At 41.0% G+C, this 25,472-nt stretch overlaps 1 protein-coding gene across 5 annotated transcripts in view; it reads left to right on the top strand.

Annotated features, from left to right (window-relative positions):
* The window catches only part of Fbxl2 (F-box and leucine rich repeat protein 2), a 96,989-nt gene that overhangs the window by 64,886 nt on the left and 6,631 nt on the right, over positions 1-25,472 (top strand). For 4 of the 5 annotated variants that reach the window (XM_047531775.1, XM_047531776.1, XM_047531778.1 and 1 more), the window contains 8 exons: positions 7,850-7,918; positions 8,019-8,114; positions 8,493-8,619; positions 8,738-8,812; positions 10,520-10,650; positions 12,743-12,803; positions 13,588-13,632; positions 14,213-14,269. In XM_047531775.1, coding sequence (XP_047387731.1) covers positions 7,850-7,918; positions 8,019-8,114; positions 8,493-8,619; positions 8,738-8,812; positions 10,520-10,650; positions 12,743-12,803; positions 13,588-13,632; positions 14,213-14,269 — 661 coding nt within the window. Of the gene's footprint in view, positions 1-7,849; positions 7,919-7,999; positions 8,115-8,492; positions 8,620-8,737; positions 8,813-10,519; positions 10,651-12,742; positions 12,804-13,587; positions 13,633-14,212; positions 14,270-25,472 lie in introns of all 5 variants that reach the window. The other variant, XM_047531779.1, reaches the window with a different exon arrangement.

The following is a 25,472-nucleotide window of genomic DNA, read 5'->3' as shown; positions in this document are numbered from 1 at the left end:
AGGTACCCAGTTTTCCCAGCACCTTTTCTTGAAAAGGCTATCTTTTCTCCAATATGTTGTTTTCTCCAACAACAAAGGTAGTTTGGACACCTTTGTTAAGAATTAGTTGGATGAAGATATGTGTTTATTTCTGGGTTCTCTATTCTCTACCAAAATCATGCTGTTTTCATTAACTATGGTTCTATAGTGGTTTTGAAATCAGGTATTGTGAGGCCTTTAGCATCACTTTGTTTGCTCGGGATTATTGTGTATTCCAGGTCTTTGTGCTTCCTTATGAATTTTAGGATTGTTTTTTCTAGTTCTGTAAAGAATGTCATTGGCATTTTGATAAGAATTGCATTGATTGCGTGGCTTGCTTTTGGTAGTATGACTCCTTTATTAATTCCCAGTTGTGAGCATGTGAGTTCTTTTCATCTTCTAGTGTCTTCTTCAGTTTCTTTCTTTAGTGGTTCATAATTTTCATAATAGAGGTCTTTCACCTCCTTGGTGAGATTTATGCCTAGATTTTTTTTGTTTTGTTTTGATGGGGTTTTTTGTTTGTTGTTTTTATTTTATTTTTTCAGGCTATCGTGAAAACTGCCTTTCTGATTTCTTTCTCAGCAAGTTCATTATTGGTGTATTTTTCTGTTGATTTTTGTATCCTGGTACTTTACTCAGTTTGCTTATCAGTTCTAAGTCATTTGGTGGAATACTTTTTTTTTAATTAGAACTTTATAGTTATACATAGTGGTTGTGTTCATCTTGACAAATTCATACATGCATGGTTTTGGTGGAATCTTTAGGATCTTCTAAGTATAGAATAATCTCTAAACAGAGATCATTTGACTTACTCCTTTTCTATTTGGATTTCTTTGTCTTTCCTGATCGCTCTGACTGCAATTTTAAGTGCTGTATTGAATAAGAATGATGAGTGTAGACACCTTTGTCTCTTTCCTAAATTTAGAAGAAATACTTTCAGTTTTCCCCGTTCAGTATGATGTTGGCTCTGGGTTTGTCATAAATAGCTTTTATTATATTGAGGTGTGTTCCTTCTAGAGCTAGTTTCTTCAGGGTTTTCATCAAGGAGGGATGTTGAGTTTTATCAAAGACTTTTTCTACTTCTGTTGAGATGATCATACGATTTTTATTCATGGTTTCTCTTATGTGCTATATTAGGCTTATTGACTTGTGTTTGTTGAACCGTCCTTTCATTCCTTGAATGAAAGTAACTTGATAATGAAATATAATCTTTTAAATGTGTTGTTAAATTTGATTTGCAAGTATTTTATTGAGGATTTTTTACATGTTTTTTCATCAGGGATAATGGTGTGTGTGTGTGTGTGTGTGTGTGTGTGTGTGTGTATACACTTACCAGTTTTTGATAGCATAATAATATTGGGATAGACCAAGTTTGAAAGAGTTCCTTCCCTCTGTTTTAGGGAATGAGGAGTGTTGGTTTTAATTCTTCTTTAAAAATCTGATAAAATTCAGCAGTTAATCCATCTGGTCCTGGGCTTTTCTTCGTTAGGAGATGTTTTAGTACTGCTTCAGTCTCAATGCTTATTATAGATCTGTTTAGGGTTCTTCTACATTTTCCAGTTTAATGGCATATAGTTTTTTTTTAATTCCCTTATTCCCTAATGATCCTCTTGTTTCAGTGGTGTCTGTTGTAATATCTCCTTTTTCATCTTTAATTTTATTTGGGTCTTCTCTTTCTTTTGATTAGTTGGCTAAGGGTTTGTCAATTTTATTTATCTTTTTGAAGAACCAACTCTTTGTTGCATTGATTCTTTATATTTTACATTATTCTTTTGGTCTCTATTTTATTTATTTCTGCTCTAATCTTTATTTTTTCCCTCCTTCTACTGATTTTGGACTTGGTTTGTCCTTGTTTTTCTATGGCCTTGAGATATATCATTAGGTTATTTATCTGAGATCTCCCCTATATTTTTAATGTATACACATAGAGCCTACATTATTACTGTGTACTTCCTTCTTATAATTGCTTTCACTTTATTCCATTGATTCTACTATGTTGCACTTTAATTTGATTCTTAGAGTTTAATTCCCTGCTTTGATTTCTTCAATGACCCTCTGTTCTTTCAAAATGTATTGTTCAATCTCCATGCTTTATAAATTTTTAAGTTTCTCTTACTGTTGATTTCTAGTTTTACTCATTATGATCCAATAAGATACAAGAAATTATTTTTTGTGTATTATGGCTAACTTTATGGCCTAAAATATGATGTTATATATAAAGTTCTGTGAACTGGTAGAAAGAATGTGTATTCTGCCACTGTTGGATGCAGCATTGTATAAAATGTCTGTTAAATGCATTTGATCTATGGTGCAGCTGAACTCTGATGTTTCTTTTTTTTTGTTTTGTTTTGTTTTTTTTGATGATCTGTTGGTGAAAGAGAGGCACTAAAGTCACTGGTATTATTGTATTGGGGCCTGTTTTTCCTTTTAAGTCCCATAGTGTTTGCTTTATAAAATTGGGTATCCCAAAATTCAGTACATATATATTTATAATCATTGTATTTTTGTTATCAATCAATCTGAATGTCCTCCCAAAGCTTATGTGTTAAAAGCATGGTTCCCAATGTGGTAAGGTTCAGAAATGGAGCTTTTAGGAAATGATTGGATTGTGTGGACTCTAATCTCATCAACGAAGTAATCCATTTGATGGAGTAATGATCTGAACAGACTAAAATAACGTAGGCAGGTGGGGTGTGGCTGGAGGAAGTAGGTCACTGATAGCATGACTTTGGGCACTATGTTAGTCCCTGAATCCTTCACGCCTCTGTCTCTGTTCTTCCCAACTGCCACTAGCTGAGGCACTTTCCTCTGCCATGCCCTTCTCCCATAATGTTCTGCCTCATCTCAGGCCCAGAGCAATAGAATGGGCTGACTGTGAACTGAAACCTCTGAAATCATGAACCCAAAATGAACTTTTCTTCATCCAAGTTGTTGTTCTCAGGTGTTTTGATCACAGTGATATAAATCTAACTAACACAACTTCTTTTTTTTTTTTTTTTTTTTTTTTTGCGGTGCTGGGGATCGAACCCAGGGCTTTGTGCTTGCAAGGCAAGCACTCTACCAACTGAGCTATCTCCCCAGCCCCTAACACAACTTCTTGATGGATTGTTCCTTTTATCAGTATTTGGTGATCTTTGTCTCTTAGGAACAAGTTTCTCTTGAAGTCTGTTTTGTTGGATATGAGTATAACTACTCCTGCTTGCTTCCTGATTCCATTTCTTGGAATATCATTTCCCATCCTTTCACTTTCAGTCTGCATATATCTTTGCCAGCAAGGTAAGTTTCTTGGAGACAGCAAATTGTTAGGATTTGTTTTCTAATCCACTCATCCAGTCTGCATCTTTTCATTGCAGAATTAAGACCATTTACCTTAAGGGTTATTTTAAAAAGGTGTGTACTAATTCCTGTCATTTTGTTGCTTTGAATGATCTGTGTTCATTTCTTTCTCCATTATTCATCTTAGAGGTATTACTTTACTAATTCTCATTTACTTGTTTTCTAGTAAGATTTATTTTTTTCTTTGATTTTGTTTGTCTTACTTCCTCTTCTATGTGTAAGATTCTTTCAGGTATTTTCTGTAATGCTGGTTTAGTAGTCATGAATTCCTTTAATTTATGCTTATTTTTTTAAGGTCTTTATTTCTTCTTTGATGTTGGAGGATAGCTTTCCTGGATATCATTATCAAGGTTGGCAGGTTACCCCAACTCCCCCAGCGCTCAAAATGCATCATTCCATGCTTCTTGGCCATAAGAGTTTCTGCTAAGAAATCTGCTATCTTTCTGATGAGTTTGCCCTTAGATGTGACTTACACTTCTCTCTTGAAGCTTTTAACATTCTTTCTTTGTTCTGTATTTTGGGCAGTTTATAATATGTTGTAGAGAGGTTCTTTTCTGGTTATGTCCATTTAGAGTTCTAAATGCCTCTGTACCCAAATTCTCATGTCTTTCCCAAGAAAGGGGGAACTTTCTGCTATTATTACTTTAAATAAGTTTTCTATATCCTTAGCCTATAACTGAAGTCCCTCATCTATTTCCATTATCATAAGTGTGGTCTTTTAATTTGACTTATTAAACTTTTCATTTTCAGTATTTCTGTTTGATTCTTTTCCAGAACCTATATCTCTTTATTAAAGTTGTTCTTTCATATTCTATACTATTTTCCTTATTTCATTCAACTATTTCTAATTGAATTCATTGATCATTTAAAAAATCATTCTTTTGAATTCTTGTCCAGCATCTTTGGAATCAATTACTAGAGAGTAACTTTTGGTGAAGTCACGTAGCCTTTTTTTTTTCCCTCCCCCCCACATTTCTTGTGTTCTGTGTTGAGATTTACCACATATATAAAGATGAAAATCCCTTTCATTTTCATGTGAAGGTCATGTTAGGGAGCAATCTTCTCTGTACACTGTGCCCAGGGAAATTAGTTTGTTTTGTAGTGTTGTGTCATTCTGAAACAACATTGTAGATTTCCTGTCTTTTTGGCTGTGTTTTGGCTTATATGCTCTCTCAGAACCTAAGTAACCCACTTTCCCTGTACAGCTCCCAAGAATGAGGATCCTCTGGAAGTTCAGGCAGGTGTGCTGTAGACAGCAGAGTATATGGGTTCTACTCTTTGTGCCTAGCCATCCAGTCTTGTCAGCAGTCTGAAAAGGTCTGGGAGGGTATGGGAGCAGCCTATACTGAGGTCACTCATGAGTGCGGTGTCCACAGCTGTTGTATTATTTCTCTCTGCTGTTGCTGTGGGAGCCAGACTGTGAGTGGGACTTCAGGCCTGCTCTAACTATGCCTGCTTGGGGCTACATCATCAACTGAAGGCTTAGCTCCCCCATCTTTAAGTCGAAGTATCTACCAAGGTTCTAGAGAGTTAAGGACATGTCTAGATTGAGTTGCAATTTCTCACAACTGTGTTGGGGATATCTCTCAGCAGCCAAGCACCCACCCGACATCCTTAAGGTACTGGACTCAATTCCCAGTACTGCTCAGAAGAAAACAAACAGTAACAACCACAAAATAAAAACAAACCTGATGCGGAAGTGCAGTAATAAGCAAATAAAAACAACTGCAACAGGGAGATTCCATAGAGTCACAACTATCCGCACTGAAGGTGTTGGGTAGCAGCAGGTCCCACAAATATTCCATTTCCCCTAAGTCCAGTGTTCCAAAACCCCCATGCATAACCACATCTGGCTGCTTTTCTCCCCGCCATTTCCCACAACTGACTTTCAGTTCTACATGGAAAGCAATTTTTTTTTCCTTGTGCATCATAGACCAGTTTCCCATTGTCACTGTCTGTGGGTCTCAGACCTTTCAGGCTCTTGACCATGTCATAGAAAAGAATTTAAGGATGTGTCAGGCTTGAGTAGCAGAGCAAGAAATTTATTATAATGGGGAAAGTACACACTCAAGACAGGAGGTGCTGGCAAGCTCAATTCAAAATGAGTGAATTGCCTCATTGTGGTCTGGAATTTCACATTTACAGAGAGATAACAGGAGGCTGAACTAGAGGTGGAGTTGACAACAATTCCCCACCAGTTTTCCTTGCACTTGCACATTGCCCTTGTATGTTCTAACCTGCTGCTACTTTTTTAGAATGTTTTTATTAGTGCATTATAGTTATATATAACAGTGAGATTCATTTTGACATATATGCATGGAATGTAATTTGTTCCATTTCAGTCCCCAGTAATTCCTCTTTCCCACTCCTGCCCCCATCCTCTGTTCCCCTTCCTCTACTGGTCTTCCTTCTATTTATTTTTCTTTTTAAATGTTGCTTTATAGATGTACATAACAATGATGTTCACTGTGGTATATTCGTGTACGAACATAGCATAATTTGTCCAATTTTCATTCTGCAGTTCCTCCATTTCCCTTCTTCTTCTGTCCCCTTCCTCTACTCCACTGATCTCCCTTCTATTTTCATGAGATTGAACCCAGGGGCACTTAACCACTGAGCCACATCCCCAGCTCTTTTATTTTTTATTTTGAGACAGGGTCTTGCTGAGTTGCTTAAATCCTCACTAAACTGCTGAGACTGGCCTCCAATTTGTGCTTCTCCTGCCTCAACCTCCCAACTCTCTGGGATTATAGGCACATGCCTGGCTATCTCCTCTTTAAGGACTCCAGTCTCACGTTTATTAGGTTGCTTAAAACTGTCCTGCAGTTCATTTATACACTGTTCTTTTTCTTTCCTTCCTTTCTCTCCATATTTGATCTTGGATAGTTTTTATTGTTATGTCAAGTTCACTAATCATTTCATCTGCATGTCCAGTCTGCTGTTAATCCCAACTAGTCATCTCAGCCATTTGTGGTTTTCATATCTATAAATTTAATCTGGGTCTTTTTAAATATATCTTTCAAGTTTATGCATAACATTTAACCTTTAGCTTCATAGAACTGAATTCTATGGAATATAGTTATTATAACTTTCAATGTCCTTGTCTGCTATTTCTGCTGTCAGTGGGGGTGAGTTTGGATATAATGAATTTTCTCGGTTATAGATATCTTTTCCTCCTCCTTTAAAGCTTCATAATTTTTTGTTCAGTGCCAAACATTGCAAATTTTACTTTGTTGGGTGCAGGACATATTTGTACTCCTATTAGTACTCTTAAGTTTTTGTTCTGGGATGCAGTTGAGTTACTTAAGAATAGTTCTTTCTTGGTTTTATTCTTAACATGTGTTAGATTTGGAACTGGGGGTGTAAGACCTGGGTTCAATCACCAGTACTGCAAAGAAAGAAAATGATTTTTTTAGGTTGGACCAAAGCACTGTTTAGCCTAGGTCTAATTATACTCCTGAAGCAAGATCCTTCTCAGTACTCTGTCTATTGCCCCATGGATTATGACTTTTTTTTACTGGGCTGATGGGAGTGACCACTGTTCCTCACCGAGTGAGCTCTGGCTGTTGTTCCCTTTAATGCTGTTAGCTCATTCTTTCCCCAGCCTTTACTTTACTCACAGGCATGCGCTGGCCTGTATTCTCTTGAATTATCAAGGAGCGCCCTCTGCAGATCCTGGAGATCTCCTCTCCAGGACTCTTCTGTGATAACTCTAGTCACTGTGGTCTTCCCAAACTTTCAGCAGCTCTTGTCAGAGAGTCCATCAGGCTTCAATTTGGTCGCCCCTCCCTATACCTTGGCAGGTCAGAAAGAATAGATAAAGGTGATATCTGCTTTGAGGCCAAGTTTTAGAGGCTTTTGTGTACTGCAGGGAATAGTTGATCCTGTAAGATATGTTAGAGCTGTTTCAGAAGACACAGGGGACCTGAGCCAGTCCTTCCTGAATGTGTTAAGCAGTTAACATGCTACCAGCCCACAGATCATTGAGGAAGTTGCCCTTCATGACTCAAGTGTCCTCACCAATAAATGGGTAGCTTTTGGTACCAATATCAACTACTGACACCTCTCCATAGCCATAAAGGATTTCTCCAGAAAGACCCGAGCGTAACCAAATGACAGTATGACACAATACAAGAAACATTTGTCCCCGTATTTCAAATTGATTTTTTTTTTTTTTAATAGAGGAAAAGGAGCAGGGAGCAGGCCTCCATTCTCGGATGACTCACTGAGGTTGAAGGACAGTTGGTGGATAGGAAATCAGTCTAGAGGTTTACTTCTCAAGGGGTCCCTAACAGCAGTGGCATCACTGGAAGCTTCTTGGAACTACAGAACCACCCTTTACATCTACCTATCTGCACTGTGGTGAAAGACTTAGGTGTTTCATATGCATGTTAATTAAAGTTTGAGAAGCACCATTTTAAGCAAGTGGTTACATGTGCCCTCTAGTGGCTGCCCAGAAACTTGGAGGAAGTTTTAAAACATTTTTTCATTTTAGGACCTTTGCACAGAACTGCCGAAACATTGAACATCTAAACCTCAATGGGTGCACAAAAATCACTGACAGGTAAGTAATGAGGATTAGTTTAGGGATAAAGTGGTTGTCAGGTGAATGAGGGGAGAGAAACATGGTTCAAAATATCTTTAGTGCATCTGCTCTTTTCCAGCACGTGTTATAGCCTTAGCAGATTCTGTTCCAAGCTGAAACATCTGGATCTGACCTCCTGTGTGTCTATTACAAACAGCTCCTTAAAGGGTATCAGGTAAGGGCTGGTGTTGTGGCTCAGTGGCACTTGCCTAGCACACATGAGGCACTGGGTTGGATCCCCAGCACCATATTTTAAAAACTAAATAAAATAAAGGTATTGTGACCATCTACAACTAAAAATATATTTTTAAAAAAGAGCATCAGGTAAGAGCATCCATTGTTTGTGGTCAAGAGAATACCCAAAGCAGTGAACATTCTGGTGCATCTTCCTAATGAAGCCTTCCTAATGTCCCCCTACAACAAGAAACAGATGGCTCAGACAGGTCCTGGGGGTTGTCTCACTCCCTGGATTGCTTGCGATGTAATAAATTCAAAGTTGGTAATAACTGTCTGCAGGAGTATACCGGAATGTTTTTGTTTCTTGTTCTCTCAGTGAGGGCTGCCGGAATCTGGAGTACCTGAACCTCTCTTGGTGTGATCAGATCACAAAGGATGGCATCGAGGCGCTGGTACGGGGCTGTCAAGGCCTAAAAGCCCTGCTTCTGAGGGGCTGCACACAGGTACCAGCGTGTTTGTGCAGCTGGTGTTGTCGTGGAACTTGCTGTTGCATTTTTCTCGGTGTCCCACTTGTTCTCTCACCTAGATTCTATCCCTCTTCTGTTTTCTGTGTCTGCTTAGTTAGAAGACGAAGCTCTGAAGCACATTCAGAATTACTGCCATGAGCTTGTGAGCCTCAACTTGCAGTCCTGCTCAGTAAGTAACGTGCCTTTCCTGAGCACTGTCCTGCTCCATTCTCTCCCCGGAAATCTGCTGTGGGCCTCACTGCACGGCATCCCATGCAGCTGCGATGACTGTCGAATAGCTGGCTTCTCATCCTGTGTCTTTGTGGGATCTGTCACTTTGCCATGAGATAAAAGAATGAGGCATCACCCTCAATACAGAGCCACCAGCATCTCCCCTAAAAGTACTATAAATCAAGTCTTGATTAAAAAAAGGGGGGGTATTGAGATATGCCATCAACTCGTCAGGCATGGTGGTGCATGCCTATAATCCCAGCAGCTTAGGAGGCTGAGGCAAAAGGATCGCAAGTTTGAGGCCAGCCTCATTTATTTATTGAAACTCTAAGCAGTGAGACCCTGTCTCAGAAAGGGCTGGGGATGTGGTTCAGTTCATCCCCAGTACAAAGAAAACAAAAAAGGAAAAGAAATACTGTGAACTAGTCACTAACTAGTTGTAGACCTGAATAGTTCATCTTAAGAACTCAGTGTCTGTTTTTTAACTCATAAATTGGGGATGATGGCACCTCTAATATTTCAGGAGATAAAATGAAATAGCAGATATGAAAATGCCTTGAAAAATATATGACATGTGCAAGAGCAAGGTAGCATTTCATCCTGAGCAGGGCACGGCCTATGCTAACCTGCTGGCCCTTCCTCATGGCCTCTGTAAAAGCTGGGAAGTACAGAGTATGCTGTCAGCAGCTTACACAGGTTCTCAGGGGCACGCAGATGCTGAGAGGTCTGTCTCTTGAAAGCCCTTGCATTTGGCCTGTTAATGAATGAATCCTAAATCTTCAGAATCCCTGATAGTGAGAGAGAAAGCACACCATCTGCTGGATAAGTCTCAACTTTGTGGGCCTGGACTATGGAAAACCGGGATCTTGACCTGCATGTGGGACAGTACTGGCACGTGGCTCAATATACAGTATAGGTGTGCATGTTTATTTCTACAAGAATTAGAGTATTTAAGTTCTTATATGGAATCTTTAAGGCATTTTTCAATAACTTATTTAATTTTATTAGTCCTTAAAACATTTGCAGAAATATTGTTTGTATATATGTGATTTATATAGCAAATGTCTAAAGCATTAATATGTAGAAGTTCAACCAAATATTAATGTCACTTAGGCAAGTTTTATGTTTTATAATCAAGAATTTTTCCTAGGGAAAAAAGTTCACTCTATATCTGTTTTTTTTTTAAATATATTTTTTAGTTGTAGGTGGACATAATACCTTTATTTTATTTTTTTAATATGGTGCTGAGGATGAAAACCAGGGCCTCACACATGCTAGGCAAGCACACTACCACTGAGCCACAACCCCAACCCCTATATCTGTTTTGGTGAATTTTTTTTTTTTTTTTTTTTTTTTTTTTTGGTGCTGGGGATTGAACCCAGGGCCTTGTGCGCTCGAGGCAAGCACTCTACCAACTGAGCTACAACCCCAGCCCTGTTTTCATGAATCTTGAGAGTGGAAATAGAATTTAAAGTTCTTACTCTCCATTAGTAATGCTAGAATATTTTAAAGCTGTGCAGAGATAATGCAAGTACACATCAGCCCTTATTTTAAGTTATTAGGAAGTGCCGGTAACTGGCAACCAGTAAGAGTAGATCCCATTTTCCTGTTGCTCCCATCTGAGTACTGATGTCCTCTGACTTCTGCCTGCGTTGCTTTCCCCCAGCGCATCACGGATGAAGGCGTGGTGCAGATATGCAGGGGCTGCCACCGGCTGCAGGCCCTCTGCCTTTCAGGCTGCAGCAACCTCACGGACGCTTCTCTCACAGCCCTGGGTCTGAACTGCCCGAGACTGCAGTGAGTATGCCACGTGCTGCTTTGCAGCTCAGAGATTGCCTGGGCCGACCAAGAGGAGGGGAGGGCTTGGCAGCAGGGGGAGCAGTAGTGGGGGAGACCAGAGTTGTATTTTTGCTGGGTGGATGGAAGTGAGATGGTGGGTAACTCAGTTCATTGAGGGGTACACCAGCAGAGTATGAAGTGTCTGCCACCAGCCAGTCTGCATTGTGTTTCTTGTTGAATTTATGCATTCCAGTCACCACCACCTATTCGCCCCATCCTAGTGATCACTTGAAACACCAGTTATCGGAGTGGGAGCCTTGGTCCAGATGTTCCTAGTGTCTCCTTTAAATCTGCTGCTAAGTAGACAGAGTGAGGGAGAAAGATCACACTTGCTTCTTATTTATCATTTTCCCCAGTAGGAAGAGAAGGGGGTTTTTTGTTTTGTTTTGATGTTGGGGATTGAACCCAAGGATGCTTCACCACTGAGCTACATTCCCAATCCTTTTTATTTTTTGAGACAGTGTTTCACTAAGTTACTGAGGCTAGCCTCAAATGTGCAGTCCTCCTGTCTTAATCTCCTGAGTTACTGGAATTACAGGTGTGCACACCATACCCAAATGTTTTAATAAATAATAGTTTATTTTCTGCTTCTCACAGCAACGTATTTTTACCAGCTGTGCATATGAAAACGCGGGCTAATTTTGCACTCATGTTACATTCCTGGCTCTGTGCCAGGTGTCTTTATGAGTGTTGTCTTATCTTCAACACATCTCCTCTATGCTCATTTGTTTTGCAGAGGAGAAATAGATACAGAGAAAAGTCACATAATTTGTTCTGGGTCACATGATGATTAAGAAGTAAAGGTAGAATTTGGACTTAAGAGTTTGACTTTGGAACTAGCAGTCTTAACTCCTGTACAAGAGGCAGAAAAATTATTGTAACTTTTTCTGTGCCAGTGAAAGTGATCTATTTATCAAATCCATTACATATCTTGTAAGAATCATTTATTCAGGCTGGGCATGGTGGCACACACCTCTAATCCCATTGGCTCAGGAGGCTGAGGCAGGAGGATTGCGAGTTCAGAGCCAAGCCTCAGCAACTTAGCAATACCCTCCCTAAATGAAATATAAAAAGGGCTGGGGACATGGCTCAGTGGTTGAGTGCCCCTGGATTCAATCCCCAGTACCAAAAAAAAAAAAAAAAAAAAAAAAATCATTTATTATGTATTTGTCTATTTTTTTTATTGTTAAGAAAGACTAGATAATTTTGATGTTTCTGCTTAGTAAAGGGAATCTGGGTGATCAAAACTAGTCAGAGGGCTGGGGCTGTAGCTCAGTGGCAGAGCATGTGCTTAAAATGCATTAGGCCCTTGGTCCAATCCCCAGCACAGAAAAAATAGAAGACCATAAATAACCCTGGTCAGAGAACAGGTTAAAATTATTGTTAACTTCTGTTACTCATGCATTTATTCCTATTAAGCATGAATAGTTGAGAGTTAACTTCATGGGTATGTGTGTGTGTAGTACGGGCATTGAACCCAGGGATTCTCTACCACTAAGCTGTATCCCCAGCCCTTTTTTCTTTTTTTCTTTTTTTTAAGACAGGATCTTGCTCCAGGCTGGCTGCAAACTTGTAATCCCTCTGCCTCAGCCTCCCAGGTCTCTGGGATGACAGGCATGTACCACTATGTTCCTCAACAAACATCAACACATTTTTTATTACCTATAATTTTTTAAATTTCCTGTAACTTGGCATTTCAATAAATATATCTCTATATGATTTTATTACATAGAAGTTCATTTTAATTGTATTTTTAAAGTCACTAAATTTTAGTCTAATATTTCAAAACCAACAAGGTGCTGTTGGGAAAGATTCTTGAATATACTATGTGAGTTTGGGATGAGACTTTAGGGCTTTGCACAGGTCCTCCCCAACCCTCAAGCCCCTCATCTGTCCAGTTGGGACAGTGTTTATGTTTTACAACCTTTAAAGTGGTTGCCAGAGGCAAAGTGTTAAAAGAGCAGAGCCACATCAAGATGTGCATCGTAGCATAATGTTTCTATTGTTAACCTGTTGATACTTTTTTCTCCCCTGCATGCCCCCTCCCCAGAATTTTGGAGGCTGCCCGATGCTCCCATTTGACTGATGCAGGCTTTACACTTTTAGCTCGGGTAAGGCATAGATTTTTAAAAGCAACTGTAATCACTGCCCTAATTCAAAGTGACCTGGGGTGGTTTTGGGGTGTGCAGAAACTAGTTTCAGAAAAGACAAGCACAAAGACAAATAAAACCTTTGGGGTAAGTTTTACATTTGTTTCAGTTAACTAGAAATCTAGGAAGATCCTGTAGAGAATTCTGGAAAGGGCCTAGGCTTCATTCTTACTTGGACAGGTGGGACTGGCTGCCCCAGAAGCTTCTTCACCTGCATGAGATGCTATTCCTACCCAGACCCCAGTTGGCCTCTCTGCAACTCCCCCTAACTGGACTAAACTTGCTCCATTTTCTACATTGCCTGCAAACAGGGACCACCAAGGTCACTATGGGGGCCTTTCTGGGCTTGCTGCCAGGATCCTGTGTCCTTCAGGGGGCGCTGATATATTCTTCCTCCTACCCACCTCTCAGCCCCGCCCACCTTGCCAGTGTGGCTGAGCTCCCCATTCCCCTGTCCTCCTAGAGCCTGGCTGATGGTTAAAGTTTACCTGCTAATGTCTGAACCACTGGGAGGTGTTCTTTCAGGTTGGGAGAAGAAAATGCAGCCAGAGCAGCCCTATTTCCATTTTCAAAGTGACTGTGACTCAAAGGGCACCAACTCAGAAATGCTGGTTCACTGGGTGGCTCTGGGAACAGGCCATACCCCTTAATGGAAGAGAACAAGGACCTTGGGTCGTACTCAAAGGGACAGGGCAAGCTGCAGGTGTTGTCTACACAGCAGGGCATGTCTTGTGTACTCTTTCAGAATTGTCACGACCTAGAGAAGATGGACCTGGAAGAATGCATCCTGGTGAGTGGATCCCTAACAGCCCTGGGGGCTGCTCCACAGTTCCTGCTAATAGCATCACACAGCTAGGGACACAGACTGTGTCTTGTCCCAACCCTTCTTGCTCAGTGTAGGTGGAGGGCTTGGGAACTCATTAGGGCCATGGCAGTGGGATACGTAAACTTTTGGCCATTTCCAGTTATCAGAATTATAGCGAGAAATTCACGATGGCTTCATCTTTTGCCAGACATAAAAAACAAGGTCTCCTTTTATTTTTCACAGAACTTGAGGGAGAAATGAGCTCGTATATCCAGTGATGGGTGACTCTAGAGAGAATACTAGGAGTCCTTCTTGCCCATTCCCTCTTTGTTCTTGCCCCTAAGCCCCTTTGGGGGCACCACAGGTAGACCAAACAGCAGTTGTGCATCTCCAGAAGTGGGCAGATTTGAGGTTGCTGGTAAAGAGAGGAGCTTCCAGCCGGAGTATTCCTGGATGAATTTTTAATTCTCTTTTGCACCTTTTGATTTCCGTGTTCAGGAGAAGCCAGGATTAGGTATTAAGTTCTGGCGTAGAAGCCACACTGACACAGCGTGTTTCTCTCCAGATAACCGACAGCACACTCATCCAGCTCTCCATTCACTGTCCTAAGCTGCAAGCCCTGGTGAGTCTTTTGAGTTTCTGTGACATTATTCACCTCTTAGGAATGAAAGGACCCTCCCACCATAGCAGAAGTCACTGTGGGTTCCCTTTCCATAATGGTTCCAGCATCTTAGTCCCAAAGCCCTTCTAGTGGGGCTACCTTGGGAAGCAGGGTATCTGGGTGTTACTGCTTTCACTGTAGGATGTGAACCCAGTGGGAATCCCTGCATGTCCTGGTCACTTCACTCAAGTTTGTGTTTACCTGGTCAGGCAGAGTCAAAGTTAGCATGATGAAATGTTATAGTCCTCAACAAGTTTAGGGTCATCCTTCTGTTGTATTTTATATCTGTTCATCTATGGGGGAGAAGGAATGAGACTATTTTCTTGGATGTATATTTACATCTTTTGAAAGATCCAAAATGAGTGCCTTGCACTGTCGGCCACGCAGACATCTCTCACATTTCACCTGTGTCCATCCAAGCCAGGAGCCTGGAGCAGGGGGCAGTCCCCATCCGCTGAGCAAGCCCGCATGCAAGAGTCTGCTCTACCCACAGATGCCAGCCATGTGATGCTGGCACCATACAGAGCCCCATTTTGTAAGTGAAGAAACTGGGGCTGAAAGTGCTGAAAGGACTTGCCCCAAAGTTACACAGCTGCTTAGTCCCCAGACCTCTTGGCCTTCCCTGGGTCTGGTCTTCCCAAGGCCTGTGGATGCCCACAACCAGTTTTTCTTAAGCCAGCTTTCCCTCTGTCATCTTTGAAAACTTGCTCTCTCCTCAGGGGCTAGAATTCTGTGACATCTTTAAAGCTTGGCCTTAAATCACTCTCCCCACCACCTTTCCTTATTTCCACTTTCCCTCTGGACACTTTTCCCCTCAGACCTTATTTTAAGTTTGGGGTTAGATCTCAGAGATGAATCAAGAACCTCACTACACTTAGGTTCTCTGTGTCAATTGTTCCCTCTACATATTGCACATAATTTTGCAGTTCTGCTGATGTTTTTACCCTGACTGGTTCATAGCCTGTTTTATGATTGATAGAACCTGTAACTCAGATGTGCTTTCTCCTTGTATCCTCCCCACCCATTTGTCTCCTGAGATCAGTGACCTCTCAGCAATATGGGTGAATTTGCAGTCCGGTGCTTTATTTCCTTCCTTAACCTCTAACTTCTGTTGCCATAACTTTTTTTTCTGTCCTGCCCCAGGAAGACACTTAGCCTGGGACCCCCTGCATCAGTGTCCATGAGAATCTCCTTACAGCTCACAACTAGGTGGCTTACACTGAGCCCACAGAGACTTCCATTAGCTCCAAACTCTTGACCTGCTTCCCAATTCTTCAGGGCTGCAGGGCCACCCGGTCAGGGAACATCTTCCAAATATTGGTAGTTGGTATTCCCCCTGCTAGGGGGTTTCTGGTGACAGAAACCTTCTCTATCTTGTCTACTATTTTTATATAAGCTACTTCCAAAAACAGGACAAGAGTTTGCTGCGGGGAGGGAAGCAAAGCTATAAAATCAGAAGTCTAAGGTTGAAGCCCCAAATAAAAAATAAAAAAATTTAAACATAATTATTAGCAGCAGAAAAGCAGGAAACTGTTGCAGTTGATGTCTTAGCTTTGAGAGTTTAATACCCAAGACAGATAAAGGAGAAATATATTTGTTATTTATCCAATTCACTCTACAAACATTTCTTGAGGACCACCATACCCAGCACTTCTCTAGTGGCTAGAGACCAAGAAGATAACTCATCAGGAGAGACCAGCTTTATCCCGAATCTGCAATTTCAGAGGATCCGCATTTGAGGGATACTTGAGGAGCACTACCCACTTTGATAATGGACAGAATTAAAATCTGCTCTCGACCCGCAAGCAAAGCTGAGTGCAAATGAAAGCACACATTTTGTGTGAAGTGTGTTTCTACTGCAGGGGTCCCACATGCACATGGGCAGCCAGCTCAGCCTGCCTTGGCATAGCGGCAGCATGTGGAGGATCGGGCATGGCTTCCGTCAGGGCCTTTGGACTGAGTGCACCATGAAATAAGTCCTCTTCTCTACAGGCCCTGTGTAGGGACAGGTGGTCCCACCAGAGCAGCCCCACCTCCATTCAAAGGGAGACTCACGGTTCTAAGGGAGAGTGAGTCTGACCATGACAGATCCAGGCACAGGCTGCCAGAGGACCCACCGCAGGAGTTCCACCCTAGCCTCCAGAGATCAGTGGAGGCAGTACTGTTGGGGGAAATGCCATTTTGAATTTTGAAATGTGTCTTTTATCTTTCACTAAAGATCTTCAAGCAGGAAGAAATGAGGAAAGTGACCACCAGTGTGAAGCCAGGTGACTGTTTCAGCATAGTTCCCAACACTTGGGTTTCCCAGGTTCTCCTTTACGTGCAAGAGAGGCACGACGTACACCATAGACTTCCAGGAGTGACCCTGTGATCCTCATGAGAGGATGGGCCTGTGCTCAGACCAAAACAAAATTCAGAAGGATATTCAAATCCTGTGTTTAACAGTACATGCATTTGCAAACAAGGGAAGTCCCAGATTCAGAAGAATATGAGGGAAGGATACCCAGAGGATTGGAAAGAGTCATGCATTTGTTCATAGGCAGTTAAGGACCTTCTTTGTTACTTATTTTTTTAAGTTGTAGGATGTGTTATGTGGGGATTCTATTGATTATGGAGGTGCTGGTTTCCTTTTTAGTACCAGAACTAATTAGGGGGGTTTTTCAAAAATCCTTTTATGATGCAACTCACTGGTCCTAGAAACTACTCAGGCAGAATTTTGGCAGTCTGTTAAAGAAAAAGAAATACAGCCAAAAAAGGAAATGCAGTACTTTCTTCATTGTTGTGAGATTTTTATATTTCATCCTGATTTAACAAGACACTATGATATTATACAGAAAACAAGACCATCAGATGTCATGTCTGTTACTCCCCCTTTGGGATGACAAGCATATAGATTACCCACTGGTTAACCTGCTGTCCTCCATGTGTGAGAATCTTGTTATCAAGCCACTGTTTACTGGTCTCGAGGAAAGGAAAGCAGTGTGAGACTTGGTTACATTTAGATGGATGTTTTTCTCCAATTTAAAGTGGGACCATTTAACAACTTTGAAAAAAAACACCATAAAATAGACTGTGTATTTTGTTTTGCTTTTGTGATACTGGGGATCAAACCCAGGGCCTTGTGCCACTAGGCAATCATCCTGCCATTGGGCTACAGCCCCAGCCCTAGAAGGTATTGTTTCTGTCTCATACCCACTGTCTGGCCAGCATCTCCCACTTTTTCCCACTCATCCCTTCTGTTACCCAGCTGCAGCAATAATTTCACTTAAGTGGGACTCATCTTTTCATTGACACTCACCCATTTGATGTGCCCACTCCCCCATTCAGCCTAAATTCTGTGGTCAATTATTTAATCTCTCTCTCAATCCTCAAGATTCACCTTCCTCTCTTAGCAAAGCTATCATTCTGTTTAAAATCACTATCAGCTACTGAGCCAGTCCTTGAAGTGTCCTCAATAGGGCTTGAAGGTGAACAGGGCTTGAAGGCATTTTACACAAAGGAACTAGTGTGTGTTCTTTGTTGGATCAACAGAGTCCTGGCTGGGCTTTAGAATGTAGGAGAGGAGACAGGCTGAACAAAGGCAGGGATTAGACCTGCTTCTCTGGATTGTATCCGTGGACCTTGGAATGACTGACTGATGGTTATCTGGTGGGCCATTGTTCTGTGGTAGAACTGTGAAAGTGGCCCAGCCCATATTTTGCTCCCAGTTTGGCTCATTCAGAACTTCTAAAAATCTCAGAATACTGAAATTTCCAAGACCCAGGCCTCCCAAAGCTCCACAGCAGTTACTCCCACACATTGTGGGGACCAATGAGTACCACCCCAGCTGCTGGGCTAAACCTCAGCTCCTGTACACAGGCACCTACCGTGGCTAAGACCTCTAGTTTATCCTCATTAATATGGATCCATGATCACTACGTCTTCCTGTTAACTTTTTGTCACTGTGAAATATTCCTGTCACTGTCTTGAAGTCTGCTTGATCTGATATTAATATATCAGCTTTTTTTGTGCTTCCCATTTGCATAGTATATTCTTTTCTTTCAGATTATCTATTTTACTATTTTAAGATAGCACATCATTGGGTCCTGCTTTTGTTTAGTCCAGTGATCTCTACCTTTTAATAGTTTGGTCATTTATGTGTAATATATTGATACAGTTGGATTTGTGTCCTTCATTTCACTATTTGTTTTCAGTTTTCTTCTGTTCCAGTTTTCTTTCTGGATTAACTGAATATTTTTAAATATTGACTTTTTAGCCATAGCTCTGTGTATTGATTTTGAGTGGTTGCAGTTTCATCATTAGATCTCGAAAATTCTTTCTATAAATCAAAGACAGCTTTCCTAGTGGGAATTCAGGAACGACTGGGATTGTGATTTAGACTCGTGTCCCAGCATCAGCACCTTGCACAAGGCCTGGTCAGGGGAAGCCACTTCAAATGTTCTTTTGGAACAAAGTGGATATAAACAAACCAACCCAAGTCTCAAGAGTCCAGCACAGTAACTGGTATGTGAGTGATGAAGGTCACCCCTACAGTTTTGGGGCTCAAGGCTCCAAAACTTGCAGTCCTTCTCAGGAAGATGCTGGCCATCAGCAGCCCTGCCACAGCTCCACTAGAAAAATCAGCTCCTGCAGAGGAGAGGGAAGGTAAGAGGTTCCTGCAATCTGCATTAGCACACCCCTGCCCTAAGTTCCCTTTACTCAAAGTCTCAGGTGACCTTGTCAAGGCAGGCAGGCCTGCCACTTACGTGCTAGACCACCACACTCACAGAGGCAAGGTGGAGGAAAGGACGCTTGTCGGAAGACGTCAGGGGATGACGGAGAGCCCTAGGAAAGGAGAATGTCTGGATTCCTTAGGCCTCAGCTTACTGTGGCTTTGACAGGCAGTGGCTTGAATTTCTCTTTTACATTTCACCTCAACTCCTGCTGTCCCAGGTCTCCCTTAGGAAGCACCACCTGTGGCGGGGACATACCCACACACTTCTCATCCTAACGGACCCTCAGCAGCCTAGTGGAAGTGGAAGGGGGTGTTAGAAAACAAGCTTGAGAACAGCATCATGCTTATTCTGCTGTAAATGAACCTCCTTCGCTTAAAAACGTTCCTGGTGTTTTCTCCTGTTTTTCGAGATGGGGTCTCATGGTTTTACCCAGGCTGGTCTCTAACTCATGAGCTCAAGCGATCCTCCCGCCTCAGCCTCTCAAATGTACCACTGCGCCCAGCTCCCTGTGCTTCACCTACCACTGACTTATTTAATGCTTAAGCTCAGAGCCTCAGTTTCTTCAAATGTCATCAGCATAATCTGTGAAAAGAGCCTTATTTTGTTTCTTTGCTGGAAAAATTAATGCAAATTTTTAAAGAACAAATGCAAGGTTTTAGTTCCTGGAAAATAAGTAGGTGGACTCTTCCTATTCCTGTTGCTGTACAGCTAATATCCCTGAATGTTCTACATAAACAAACAAGAAGATTTAAAGATCAGAAGAAGGTGGCAAGACCAGCTAGGGACCTCAGCTGATGGCTGCTTTTCTAGGCAGGAGTATGGTGGTTCCCAGAGTTTTCCTTTTGCCATGTCTCGGGCTGGATGCAAGAGAAACTAACAACCCAGAAATGCCAAGAGATACAGAAAAGAAAAGGGGGAAAAAAGGCCAAAGAAGAACCTGCTTTCTCAAAGGATCAAGGAAGACAGAACACTTTAAAACACTAACAATTCTAAGACACAGAAAAAAACTAGCAGCATCCCCACCTCTGCCAGCGGAGGTCAAGTGGGGAAGCTCAGAATCTTTCATCTTTGCCCAGTGACTGTGAGCTGCTTACTCCCCACCAGCGGTGTCAGTGGAGTCCAGATGGGGAGCCTAGACTTTCAGACTCGCTTAGTGACAGAGAGCCACCTCTCTGTGAGTTGTCTGGAGGCGAGTCCAACTCCCACCTCCACCCATCAATAACAAAGCCCCTTCCACTCAAGGCATCAGGAGACACTGATTGGGGAACTCGGACTTCTGCCCTGCCTGACAGAAGGAGCACTGCCCCTTCAACCACTGGTACATGTAGTGTCACAAGTGGCTTGTTCAGACAGATTTAGGGCTGGAAGTCCAGCTCAGTGGTAGACCACAGGCCTACCAAGCTCAAGGCCTTATTCAGTCCCTGGCACTACACCAAACAGTCTCATAATAATCAAGATACTGCACACAACAGAAAACACTCATAATACCAACAATGAGAAAAATCTGAACTTTTATGAGAAAAGACAATAGGGACCAACACCAAGATGATGCAAACCTCAGAATTATAAGACAAGAATTTTTTAAAACAGCCATCCTAAAAATGCTTTATCTAGCAAATGAACACACTCGAAAGAAATGCAAAATTAGTGTTGGCAAAGAAGTAGAAAATATAAAAGAGAAGTAGATAACTATTTTAAAACTGAAACGTAACAATCAAACTGAATGGATGGCCTTCAAGCAAAAGGAGAAGACGAAATAATCCACGAACTTGAAGATAAAACAATAGAAATTACTCAACCCGAGTAATAGAAAATAGACCAGAGAAAAAAAAGCGTTGCCTCCGGGAATGATGGAGCTGTGTAACAAAGGTACAACATTCATGTCACAGTTCCAGAAAGGGGGAGCGGGGAGACAGTGGAGCTGAAATCATGGCTGAAAATTGCCCAGCTTGGGCAAAAGACACTTACCTGCAGATTCAATAAGCTGGTCAAACACCAAGTGGGAAAAACCCCAAAAAAATCAAATTGAGTCATCACAATCAGACTTCAGAAAACTAAAATGAGAACCTTTTTTGGTGGTTTCGGGGATTGAACCCAGGGCCTTGTGCATACTGGACAAATGTCCTACCACCGAGCTGCACTCCCAGCCCAAGGAAAATCCTGAAAGAGGGAGAAATACCGTATACAGAGAAGCGGCACAGCATTTTTATTTTTCAAGGGCTGAAAGAATTCTCAACCCAAATCCTATATCCAGTGAAAATATCCTTCAGAAAAGGGGAAATCAAAATACCTCAGATGAAGGAAAACTAATTTGTTGCCAGATCTACCCTAATATAATGGCAAAGGAAGCTCTTTAAAAAGAAAGGAAGGATGTGGAGGATTTGTAGCCTTCGTCCACTGTTGATGGGAATGTTGCCTGGAGCAGCCACTGTCAAAAACAGTATGGTGTGTCCTCAAAAGGGTCAAAAATAGAATTATATGATCCAGCAGTCCTACTTCTGGGTATATAAGCTGAAGATTTAAAAGTAGGACTTTTGTTGTTGTTGTTGTAGGTAAACACAATACCTTTATTTTATTTTTATGTGGTGCTGAGGATCAAACCCAGGGCCTCACGCATGCTAGGCGAGCATGCTACTACTGAGCCACAACCCAGCCCTAAAAGCAGGATCTCGAAGAGAAATCTTACCCCCATGTTCATAACAGCATTATTCCACAGTAGCCAAGAAGTGGAAGCAGCTCCAGGGTCCATCAATGGATAAACAAAACGTGGTGTATACGTATATATGAAATATTTGGACTTAAGGAAATAAAATTCTGATATGTGCTTCAACATGCATGAAGGATGAGGCCATTACGCTAAGTGAAATAAGCCAGTCACAAAATAACAAGTATCTTTTTTCACATATATGCTTCTACTTACATGAGGTATCTAGTCAAATTCATAGAAACAAAGTGAAATGGTGGTTGCCAGGAGCTTGGAGGGAAGAAATTCAAGATTTGTTTAATGGTATAGAGTTTCCATTTTGCAAGATGAAAAGGTTCTGAGATCCACTGCATAATCATTTGAATATACTTAACAAAACTGAACTGAATACTTGAAAATGCTAAAGATGATAACAGGAAGATTTCTGAACATTTGGAAACTAAACATAACATTTCTAAACAATCCCTAGGAAGAGAAATTTTTTAAAAATAAATTTAACTAAATGAACATGAAAATACAACACATTAAATTTTGTGATATACAGCTAAAGCCGTGCTAAGGGAAATTTATGGCACTAAATGCTTATATTGAAAAAAGAGGATATTCGGGCCTGGGGTTGTGACTCAGTGGTAAAGCGGTTGCCTCGTGTGTGAGGCACTGGGTTCAATTCTCAGCACCACATGTAAATAAATGAATAAAACAAAGGCCATCAACAACTAAAAAAATATTAAAGGGGATATTGGAACAAATTATGTTCCTTGCTTATATAATTATATCAAATGTGAACTCCAATATTATATATAACTATAAAGAATAAGGAAATAAATTAAAAATTGAATTGAAAAATAAGAAGTCTCAATAAGTGAAGATTTCACTCTCAAGAAAGAAAGAAAAAAACACCAAAACAGGAAGGATATAATAAAGATGATAACAGGATTCAGTGAACTTGAAAAAAGAGAAACAGAAAACTCGTTTTTCATTTGAAAGAAAAACAGCCTCTAGCAAGACTGACAGAGAAGACACGGTGACTGACATCAAAATGGAATGTGGGGGCTGGGGCTGTAGCTCAGTGGTAGAGCGCTAGCCTAGCATGTGTGAGGCACCGGGTTCAATCCACAGCACCACATAAGAAAAAAGGTATTGTGTCCACCTACAACTAAAAATAGAACAACCACAACAAAAAAATATGTATCACCAGACATCCAAAGGAAATTAAGGGAATGTGGGCAAAGTAGCCCATATCAGAGATGCTTGGGACCAGAAGTATTTTGGATTTCACATTTTTATTTCAAATCTTGGAATATCTGAACGTATGTAAATAAGGAAGTATCCTGGGGATAGGGCTCAAATCTAAACAGAAAATTCATTTTGTTTAATATATATCCCTGTTAAAATTTTAAATGCACTTGCATTTTTTACTGTGACCTGTCTCACATGAGGTCAGATATGGAATTTTCCATTTATGGCCTCATGTTGATGCTCACAATGTTGCAGAATTTGGAACATTTCAGATTTCAGGTTAGGGATGCTCAATCTGTTCTATTATCAGCTGTATAAATTTGACAGTGTACATGAAATGGACATTCACAATTCATTCAATGTAAAATAATTTTAATAGCCCTGTAACTACTGAAGAAATCAAAATTTGATTTTAAAACACTCAAAAAGGAAGTGTTCAGCTCCAGATTGTTTCACTAGCAAATTCTACCAAACATAAGGAATTAACACCAGTTCTATACACTCTCTTAGAAAAAAAAAGGGAAAACATTTCACAACTCATTTTATAAGGTCCATAATACCTGATACCAAAACCACACACAGTACCAGAAACTAAAACTAGTCTGGTATCCTTCATGAATATAGAAGCAAATGACCCTAACAAAATATTAGCAAATAGAACTCACAAAATATTAGCAAGTAGAACTCAATAGGTTAAAAATAATTATACATATGACCAGCAGAGTTTATTTCAGGGACACAAGTGTAGTTCAATATTTGAAAACGAATCCATATAATCCACCATATTAACATGCTAAAGAACAAAAATTGCATGCTCATATCAACTAATACAGAAAAACAATCAAAAATTCAAAAGAAAAAAAAATAAGTGCCAAAAATGTAAGAGGAAAATCCCACTCCCATTGTAAAACCCTCGTTATGTTGTTCCTTCCACAGGGATAATCTCTGTGGTCAACTTCTGTGTTCTAGAAAAATTCTGTGCAATGTAGAGATTCTTTTACACACCCACACCACATCCACGGGAGCAGAAATGCCTGCAGAGGGCATGTAAGGGCATTTTCACATCCCGCTTTGCATCTTCTGTCCCTGCCCCCCGAGCCACCTGACACAGGGACCTAGCATAGGCTGCTTACTTCCCGAGTATGGCACTCCTGACTAGCCTGTTGGGAGATCACGCCTAGCAACAGTAAATTTTTTGTCTTCCTTCCTTCAGTCTGACAGCTCCCATTAACAAACAGAACAGCCTAACCTCTCTGTCATTTGCCAGGGATGAGACAGTAGGGCTAAAATTAAGACTATCCTGAGCTGGCTGTAATTGGCAAGTCTCAACTTCTTTGAGCTACAGTGTTTTTATCTGTAAAATGGGAATAATACTCTGAACAGTTAGCCTGAGAAATAAATGAGATAATACACACACAGTGGTGGCCCAAAAGTAAATGGTTTTGACTTGGTTGCTTAAATTTTGTAAAATAAGCAGCGTATTTGCTCTGTGAACAATGTTGGCAGCATATTTTCCTTTGGATTTAGGTAACGACTTCTTTGATTGTTCTTAGACAAGTTTTTGAAATTTATATGAATATTTGCATATGCCAGTACATGTTTTTTCAGTTACTGTAAGAGTGTCTCCATGGTCCTAGATGCTAATGTTAACTTCTTGATTCCTCAACTTCTCTGTATTAAAGCAATGAAGAGGTTAGTATCCATACATTACCTCAGTTGTCTTCATTCTCCAAACTGTGAAAAAAGTATATATATACACATTTTTTTCTAGTTGCATTTTTTTATAAGTAGTCAAAATCCTGTTTTTTGATTTACCTATTTTAAGCAGCCTCCTGAAAAACTAAAATGAAGTCTTCTGACTTTATCCATAAGTCAGTTCCAAAAACCAAAAACCAATGAAAGGGCCAGGCATGGTGGCACACTTCTGTAATCCCAGCAACTCAGGAGGCTGAGGCAGGAGGATCGCAAGTTCAAGACCAGCCTCGGCTACAGCAAGGTGCTAAGCAATTCAGTGAGACCCTGTCTCTAAATAAAATATAAAATAGGGCTGGGGATGTGGCTCAGTGGTTTGGTGCCCCCGAGTTCAATCCCTGGTTACCCCCCCACCACCAAAAAAAAATAAACAAAGCTTTGATTACGCAAATATTGGTTTGTGTAGAATCGTGTAGTGTGGTAAGATTCTTGAGAAAGGAAACATACCGCATGTTAAGACAGACCACACACAGTAATCTTCGCCGTGTCAAGGTCTGAGCGTCTCTCCTAGCGTCCCTTCCCTCTAGGTTGGACTTGGCTGCCTCTTTCTTACATTCAGTGTCAATGTCTTGGTTCTCTTTCTGTTTTGCAGAACTTCCTATCCTCCCACCACGACTCATCAGGTCCAAACCACCAGGCACTTCCTTACCCCAGAGAATGTAGTGGCCTCCCACTTACTCTCCATTGTACACACCTTTCCACACAATATGGCAGAGGGGCTTATTTTTTTCAATTTTAACTTTTTACTGAATAA

This window comes from Sciurus carolinensis, chromosome 17 (genome assembly GCF_902686445.1).
Source record: "Sciurus carolinensis chromosome 17, mSciCar1.2, whole genome shotgun sequence".
Lineage (NCBI taxonomy): Eukaryota > Metazoa > Chordata > Mammalia > Rodentia > Sciuridae > Sciurus > Sciurus carolinensis.
Note: the sequence above shows the minus strand (reverse complement) of the source record. Positions and strands in the feature narration are given on the sequence as shown.